Source organism: Cebus imitator, unplaced genomic scaffold (genome assembly GCF_001604975.1).
Source record: "Cebus imitator isolate Cc_AM_T3 unplaced genomic scaffold, Cebus_imitator-1.0 Scaffold256, whole genome shotgun sequence".
NCBI lineage: Eukaryota > Metazoa > Chordata > Mammalia > Primates > Cebidae > Cebus > Cebus imitator.
The window spans coordinates 789,702-798,328 of record NW_016107571.1 but is presented as its reverse complement, the minus strand read 5'-3'; the positions used below and the strand labels follow the sequence as shown (position 1 = coordinate 798,328).

General features: G+C 60.7%; 1 protein-coding gene across 3 annotated transcripts in view; it reads right to left on the bottom strand.

Annotated features, from left to right (window-relative positions):
• CELSR2 (cadherin EGF LAG seven-pass G-type receptor 2) overlaps positions 1 to 7,239 on the bottom strand; it is a 26,408-nt gene extending 19,169 nt beyond the window's left edge. For 2 of the 3 annotated variants that reach the window (XM_017499235.2, XM_017499236.2), the window contains exon 1: positions 3,400 to 6,760. In XM_017499235.2, coding sequence (XP_017354724.1) covers positions 3,400 to 6,709 — 3,310 coding nt within the window. In that variant the 5' untranslated portion in view covers positions 6,710 to 6,760. Of the gene's footprint in view, positions 1 to 3,399 lie in introns of all 3 variants that reach the window. The other variant, XM_017499237.2, reaches the window with a different exon arrangement.
• Between the last annotated feature and the right edge of the window lie 1,388 nt (positions 7,240 to 8,627).

The following is an 8,627-nucleotide window of genomic DNA, read 5'->3' as shown; positions in this document are numbered from 1 at the left end:
AACAATTAGCCGGGCCTGGTGGTGGGCACCTGTAATCTGAGCTACTCAGGAGACTGAGGCAGAAGAATTGCTTGAACCTGGGAGGTGGAGGTTGCAGTGAGCCGAGATCACCCTATTGTACTCCAGCCTGGGTGACAGAGAGAGACTCCATCTCAAAAACAGAAACAAAAACCAAAAAAAGCAGGTGGAGCCCAGCTACCTATAAAAAGTGAATGCTTACCCTAGCAGTAATGGGGCAGGAACCCATGTTTCTGGGGTGGGGTGGGAGTAGGCGAGGGACATGGGAACAGATTCCTTGTCTGTGTTGTACCTACTTGCGGTGGCGGACTGTGACAGCCGTGGCTCAGTTGAAGCCGGGAAAGCTGAAGGCAGACCCCCATCTCGGCCGTGTCCCCGGCCCACTGCCCACCTACCCTCCAGCCGCTTCACTTGCTCGTTCTCAGCAGCTCTCAGCAGCAAGCCTGCCTGTCATCACCCACTTCTGTTCCTCCCGCTCTCATCCGAAGCTGCTGCACAGGCTGTTCCTTCCCACCCAGACACCAGCCCACAGTCCTCCGACTCTTCTAACCTGCCCTGATCTCACCTGCTCCAGGAAGCCTGCCCAGATTTATGGCATAAGGCTCTACTTTCCTTTTTGTTTCAGACTTCCCCAAACTCAGGTGCTCAGCTGGCACAGGGCTCTTGTGTACCTGGTGCATCTGCCTAATGATTCCTTGACGGGATATTTCCTCCAGGCTGAAAGCAGCTGGAGACTCCACATACAGTGCCCATAACTGATTAAGAGAGGACAGGAGGGAGAAACTTTGCCACCCCTCAGCCCTGGGAACAAACACTCCTCCCTGTGCTCCCCACCACCATTGACTTAGGCTCCGCCTGGGCCCCCTCCCAGCATGTCTCTGTTGCTTCCCATCTGGTCCACCATCTGTGGCCACCTGCCCCCCTCTGCTATTGTCCCCTGTCCCCAACAGTCAACCCATTGCTCTCTCCTTTCTATGTCAGCCTCCCCTGCCTTGACCCAGGTCACCCTCAGGTGCAAAGGCAGACTGGGAACGGGGGTGGCAGGTACACTGCCTAAGCTGTCTTCCTGGACAGAAAAGAAAGAGCTGGGATGGCCTCTGACCCCAGGAAATGCCACCTGTGCCTCAAGCTTAGCTAGGCACACCCAGAAAAGCACCAGGTCCTGATCAGCCTCCCACCTTCTCTTCCCCTGGCACATGTGCCAGCGGAGGCTGGAGGCCAGGAGGGCTCTGCTATTCTGGCAGCTGCCCAGACCATGGACAGGAGCTGCTGTGTGTCTGAGCAGAGGAAGAAAGAGGTGAGGGGAACTGAGACTCCAGGAGAGCCATCCAGCCCAGGCTAAGCCACAGGGAAGAAGAGAGGGGAGACAGAAACAGAGATCAAATAGGAGGAGACAAAGTCCCAGGAGAACAGCCAGCAATGGGCGAGTGGGAGAGCAGGAGAACCACAGGAGCAGGAAGAGGGCGCGGGAGAGAGGCAGTGCTGCAGGCCCCGCATGGGCAGGGCGGGAAAGAAAGAAGAGACAAAGAACAAGGGGAGGAAAACAAAGGGGCAGTGGGAGTCAAACCCCCTCACCCCGGCCTCCCTGAACTTTGGGGTTGCCGTGGTGACTGCCTCCAAGGGTCAGGGCCGAGGGGAGAAGGCGGGGCCGGCACTGCTGGGCCAGGAGGGGGCCAGGAGGGGCCGTCCTGAGTGTTGCCCCAGCCCTCTCCTCTAGACCAGGGAACCAAGGTCTGGGGCTCTGCCCAGGTCGGAGACTGAAGGCTGGGTAGGGGTGTGTCTCTGCCCCCATCACTCAGTGTCTGGCCACGCTCAACAAGGGAAGGCTGGGTGTGGAAACCAGAGGGAGAGGCCCTCTTTCCCACTGTCTCGAGTGCCCAGGCACACATCAGGACACAGGAGCTCCAGCCTCCAACTTCCTCCCCTGGAGGGGAAACTGAAGCCTCAGGAGCCTCAGAACCTCAGCCACAGCCCCTGAAAACCTCCTGCTTCCTGGTTCCTGTGACCACCTTGAGGCGTGGGGCAGGGAGGTATCTGTCCAGCAGGGACCCTGAGTGAGGCCACGCCCTGACTCTTGCATGCCCCTCCCTCCCCTTCAGACCAGACTTCCTGGGGTGGGAATAGGGGCCTGCCAGCCTCTTCTTTTCCTCCCTTCCCAGATGGGTCTGAAGGCTGCCTAAAGGGGGTGTGACCCGACCCACCCCTGGGGTGCAGCTAACAGCAGCTCCTCAAGAGGGTCTCAGTCGTTCCCAGGCTTGGGGGAAGCACTCAGCAACTCGGTGCGGTTCTCTCCCTGCTGCTACCTCTGGCTCCCCACAGCTGATAAAAAAAGACAGAATACTGTCACCAACCCCCTCCAACTCTCCTCCCCCAGCCCTGCTGTCCAGGGAGTCTGTAGGCTGAGCGCTTGGCCAAGCAGCAGGAATGCCCCGGCCTGGGTTCCCGCCAGGCTCCCACGCCCTGGGACTCTGTTCTCTCCTCAGATCAGGTGCCTTGGGGTCTCTGCTCTCAAAGCCCATCAGTCCCCTGGCCTGGCCTGCTCCCTACACCTGATTCCTGGAGCCTGGGCTGGTCACAGCCAGCAGCAAAGGAAGGCCGGGCACCCTAAGAACAGCCTGTGGGGTGGTAAGGGGGCCCAGGAGGCCTCAGCCTGCCCCCCAGCTTCATTGCAGCCCCTCCTCCAAGCCAGACCCAAACCAAGGATTCTGAAAGTGGGGTCTGTTTGGACAGACAATGAGCTGTGGCCTCACTTCCTGCGGGAGCTCTGAAGGGGGAGCCAGGCTGGGCTCCTTCTGCCTGGAGGGAAAAGAATGCGCTAGACAAAGTCCGTGTCAGCCGATTCTGCAGCTCAGCCAGGAGTCAGAAGGGGCCAGAAGAGGACTGCAGGGTCCTGACCTCTGGGTGGCGGCAGCCCTGTGCGCCCATGGCTCTCAGCTCTGCCAAAGGCTGTATGAGACTGCAGGAATATCTTGATAGGGATGAGGGGGCCCTGGCCTCACCTCCTCTCTTGGGCCACAGTCCTCTCTACCCTTCCCCCAGCTCTCCTGGCCCCCCAGGCTTCCACGCGCCTTTTCTCACAATTCTTGGCAGCCATAGCTGGGGCAGCCTCACAACACTTCCCCAACCATGTCACAGGCTGGTAGACGGTGGGGGCAGCCAACAGAAGCAGCCCAGCCCAGCCCCGGCGGAAGGCGGGACCTGCACCGGCTGCCAGGATTCCTGGGGCTTCTTCCCAAGCTGGCTCTTGCCCCCTCCCTCTCTCTGCCGGGCACCAAGCAGGGACATGGGTCCATAGCTGCTTCCTGGATCATGCCCTACCTCCAGTGGCTGCCCAGACCCTCCCCGCAAGCTACCCCTAGTGCCACCTGGGCCCTTCCTTACCTGACACCAGCACGCTCATGATGGCCTCCAGAGGCCGGTTGTTGTCCAGTGCGCGGCTCAGCCTCAGCTCACCCGTGGAGGCATTGAGCAGGACCAGGCTGAGCTCGTTTCCCCTCTCAAAGCTGTATGTCAGGCTATCTGAGATGTCAGGATCATGGGCAGGTACTCGGCCAATGGCACCACCAGGGAAGCTGCTTGAGCGGTTGGTGACATAGTTGTTGAAAAGGATCTCAAAGTTACCCAGCACTGGTGGGTTGTCATTTCGGTCAAGGAGGCGGACATGGACCGTAGCCCGGCTCACCAGAGGAGCTGACGTGGCCTGGATGACCAGGACGTACTCAGGCCGGTCCTCGTAGTCTAAGTCTACCAGGGCTGTCAGCTCTCCAGAGAAGATGTCCAGCTGGAAGACCTCTGGGATGTTGCCCTCCACAATCTGGTACATGATCTGGGCATTGGTGCCTTCATCGGGGTCAGTGGCCGTGACCCGGGCCACGGCCAGCCCAATGGGGCTGTTCTCTTCCACAAACACATCAAACTCGTCCTGCTCAAAGACAGGGGGATTGTCATTCACATCCAACACAGTGACTGTCACTTCCATGGGTGTGCGGGCTGGGGGCATCCCCTTGTCCACTGCATATGCCCGCAAGACATACTGGGCCACATTCTCCCGATCCAGCCTCCGTAGTGTTCGCACGATGCCTGACGTGGACTCGACAATAAAGTCACCATCTCCATCATCACCTCCTTGGAAGGTGTAAAAAACCCTGCCATTAAGGCCAGAATCACGATCAGTGGCTGAAATCTGCAGGACGCTGGTGAAGGGTGGCACATCCTCATAGACGCTGCCCTGGTAGGAGTCACGCAGGAACTGAGGAGCATTGTCATTCACATCGTTCACCAGGATCTCCAGGTAGGTGGTGTCAGACTTCTGGGGAATGCCGTTGTCCCGAGCGGTAATGGCCAGGGTGTAAGATACTTGGTCTTCATAGTCCAGCTCAGCCTGGGTTGTGACAGCCCCCGTGTCTGCGTCAATGCGGAACTGGGGGATACTGTCCTCCATGAAGTAGGTGATGCGGGCATTCTCACCTGTGTCCTCGTCTGTGGCGCTGATCAGCACCACCGTGGTGCCTGCGGGCCGGTCCTCATTAACATTCACTGTATAGTGGGAGCTCTGAAAGACGGGACGATGGGTGTTGGCGTCGGTGACATTCACCACAATCTGTGCTGTGTCCTGCCTCGTGCCATCGGAGGCAGTAACAGCCAACACATACTGCCGCTCAAGTTTGTAGTCCAGTGGAAGGGCAAGGGATACCAGCCCACCACCACTCTGGCTGGTGATGGAGAAGCGGTTTCGGGTATTGCCGCTGGTGATCTGGTAGGTGATGACACTATGGGCATCACGGTCCACAGCTGACACCGTCACCACGCTGGTGCCCACAGCTGCATCCTCATTGAGCCGCACTGTGTACTCTGGTTGGGTAAAGGTTGGATTATTGTCATTGACATCCAGGACAGTCACGCTGACACTGGCCGAGGCAGTGAGTGCTGGAGTGCCATGGTCTCGGGCTTCTACCCCAAAGCTGTAGAAATCAACTTCCTCCCGGTCCAGTTCAGCAGCCACAGAGATCCAGCCTGTGCCGTTGTTGATGGTGAAAGGGAAGTCGTGTCCCACCCCAGCAAGGCGGTATTCCAGGCGGGCATTGTCACCAGCATCAGCATCGATAGCCTGGACATGGAGAACCAGGTAGCCTAAGGGGACGCTCTCCAGGACAGTAGCCTGGAAAGGGGTGCTAACGAAGATGGGGGCATTGTCGTTGATATCCAGGACCTGCACTGTCACCAAGCCAGAGACATTAGAGAGCGGGGGACGGCCACCATCCTGTGCTCGCACCCGTAGGGTGTACTCCTTGGTCGTCTCATAGTCAAGAGGGCTCACCACATCCAGAGCTCCAGTCTGGGCATCCAGATAAAACTGTCCCCGAGCGTTGCCACTCATGATGCTATAGTGCACCAGGGCATTGCTGCCCTTGTCTCGATCTGAGGCTGTGACTCGGAGTACTGGGGCCCCGGGAGTCACATCCTCCCTCACCTGGACCACATAGCGCTTCTCACTAAACTGGGGGGCATTGTCATTGTCATCCTCCACAGAAAGGAAAACAGCGGCTGTGGTACTCCGAGGACCCGGGTCCCGACCCTGGTCACTCGCCTCCACCGTCAACTGGTAAGACTCCACCTCTTCCCGATCCACAGGGCCACGGGTTCGGATCACCCCAGAGCGAGGGTCGATCTCAAAGACTTCAGAGGGGCTTCCCCCAGGCCCCTCCAGCAGGCGGTACAGAATATTGGCATTGGGAGGGGCATCCCCATCCGTGGCCCTGACAGTGAGCACCTCATAGCCAACCTCCAGGTTCTCCCTGAGGCTCTCCTTATACTCCTGCTGCTCAAACACAGGGTCATGATCATTGGTGTCAGTAACCAAGATGGTGAGCGTGGCTAGGGCACTTCGTCGGGGCATGCCATGGTCCTGCGCCGTGACCCTGAAGACGTGGGTGCTCTTGGTCTCACGATCCAGCTCCTCGGCTGTGGTTACTGCACCAGTGATTGGGTCCAGGGAGAAGAACTGGTTGGAGCGGCTATCAAAGAGGGCATCCATGGTGTACTCAAGTCGACCTGCCTCACCCTCATCTGGGTCGATGGCCCGCAGGGATGCAACAGGGGTGCCTGCTGGCTGGTTCTCTGGCACTGTGGCCTGGTAGCTGGGGGGCTGGAACTGGGGAGCTGTATTTACATTCCTTTTCCGACGCCCACCCATGGACTCTTCTGGGGGCCCTTCCCCTGCCATAAGCCCCGGGGCCTGTGCCAGCTTGCAGGACTGGCATCTGAGCCGTGGGGCCTTTAAGCACGGGTGCTCCTGGGGCAGAGTGAGCTTGCCTTGTGGAGAAAGGTGGCCTCCAATGCCCACGAGGCGACAGCTCCAGGGGCAGCCTTCAGGGGCTGGTGGCAGGGGAATATGGGCCCCGGGTTCTGGACACCAAACCCTCAGGCCATCGTGGTGGGGTACCAGGTGGCCACTCAGCTCAGTGCCCGCATCCCTGCAGCGGCTGGTGTAGAGCCAGAGGTTCGACGCTGAGCCTGGACAGAGCCAGCCCATGGGGGCGCAGGCCCCCGAGGAGCCGCGTCCCCTGGACCCCAAGGAACGACAGGGCCCCACTTGGTCGCCCAATAGCCGCGGCAGTGGCAGCAGCAGCAGCAACAGCAGCAGCGGCGGCGGCGGCGTTGGGAGGGGGGCGCCGGTGGCCGGGCTCCGCATCTCTCCCCGCTCCCGGCCGGCCGGGTCAACAGCGGCAGCGGCTCCTCCTCCGGCTCCTGCCGGCCCCGCCGGGCCTCATGCCCGGGCCTGGGCGCCAGTCCCCGGGGGCCCCCCGCGCGCCCCGCGGGGCCTGCGCCTGGATGGCTCGGAGGAGCCCCGCGATGCGCCCTCCGATGCCCCCAGGCTCCCACCGCCCCCGGAGCCGGACCCGCTCCCGGGTCACCCTGAGCACCGCGGGCAGCCGCCGCGTCTCCACCTGTGCTCCGGGCACTCACCACCTGCGCCCGCGGGCCCCGCGGCGCCCCTGGCCTTGCCGGGTTCCGGAGCCGGGGTGCCCCCTCCGCCCCGGTGGGATCGCCCACCTGCGCCCGCGCAGCCGCGAGCCCGGACCCCGGCCCGGCCCCGGCCGCCCCCGACGGTCCCGCGCCGCACGCTCGCGCCCCGCGTCGCCGCCGCGGCTGCTGCCTGTCGCCGCGGCCCCGGGCCCAGCCCCGCGCTCCTCGCCTCCCCGGCGGGCGGGCGAGCTCTGCAGAGCGGCGGCGGCGGCTCATTACCATAGACCTGCTCGCGCCGCGGCCGCCTTAAAGCGGCGACGCCGGCCGCGCCGGAGGAGGTGGGCCCCACCCAGCGCACTCCTCCATGCCAACGCGCCAGGATTCCCGCCAGCAGGACCCTCCATCCCAGTTCTCCCTAGCCGGCCCCGCCAGATGCCCGGTGAGAATTAGCGATTGGAAGCCACACAGCCAATGGTAGTCATGGTGGTAGTACCCTAAGTATGCCCAGAGGTTTCCAAAACATTTCAAGGGCTCTCAGAGGCCAAGTTCCCACTTCATGCCAATCATGAGAGCCCTCATTGCTGTCTCCTCCCATAGGTCCCGGGTCAGACTGCGCTAAAAGGGCTCTGAGCAACACTACAAAGCCTCCAAAATCCCCCAGAAGCACCCACCATGAGCTACGGAGCCCGCCCCCTCCCTACCGTGCCCCCACTCCCCCTCCCCCACCAACCGAGGCTGTGGTCTGACCAGCATTCCCCTTGGGGTCCACCTGCTGGAAGAATGACCCCAGTCTCATCTTGGACACCACTTGGGCTTTTCCAGGGAGATAAACTAGAAGGGTCAGAGCAGGTGGAAGCCACCAGGTGTAAATACACTATCGCCACATTCGGAGGCTGGCTGCTGTGGAGCCTAGCTTTAACACAGGCTTCCTGCGTCCTAGACAAGGGGCTTGCACTGCCCTCTGAAGTCCTGTCTGGAGAAGCAGCCTCTCACCCCCTCCTGCCTCCCTGTTGGTGTCCAGCAGGTACCCCCTTCTTCCAGCACGGCTTTGTGTCCAGCGAGCAGACCTGCCACGTACACGGGCTCCTGACCCTCTTCATGGCAGCTTCACTTGAGAGGCTGTGCGGGATTCCAGGGGTCCTCGGAGAGGTCCAAACATGAAGCTGGACCAGGAGAGCCAGGTAGGAACCATGCAAGCAGCCCAGAAAAAGCTACCCCACACCATGGGCAGCCAGGGACCCAGTCAGGTGGTAGAGAGCTGGCCTGAGGGGAGGCTTAGGCCTAGGTCCCAGCCTTCAGCCCCACAGCTGTGTGACCTTGCTCAAATTCTGTGCCTCAATGTCCCTTTTTGTAAAATGAGGAGATTGAATAAGGTGAATGGTTCTCAAATGTTTATTTCGCAGTAGAATCCTTTTCTTTGAAAGAAATCTGAAGTGAACTGGGTGCAGTGACTCATGCCTGTAATCCCGACACTTTGGAAGGCTGAGGTGGGCAGATCACCTGAGGTCAGGAGTTCGAGACCAGCCTGACCAAAATGGAGGACCCCCGTCTCTACTAAAAATACAAAATTAGCCAGGTGCGGCGGTGCATGCCTGTAATCCAGCTACTCGGGAGGCTGAGGCAGGAGAATTGCTTGAACCCGG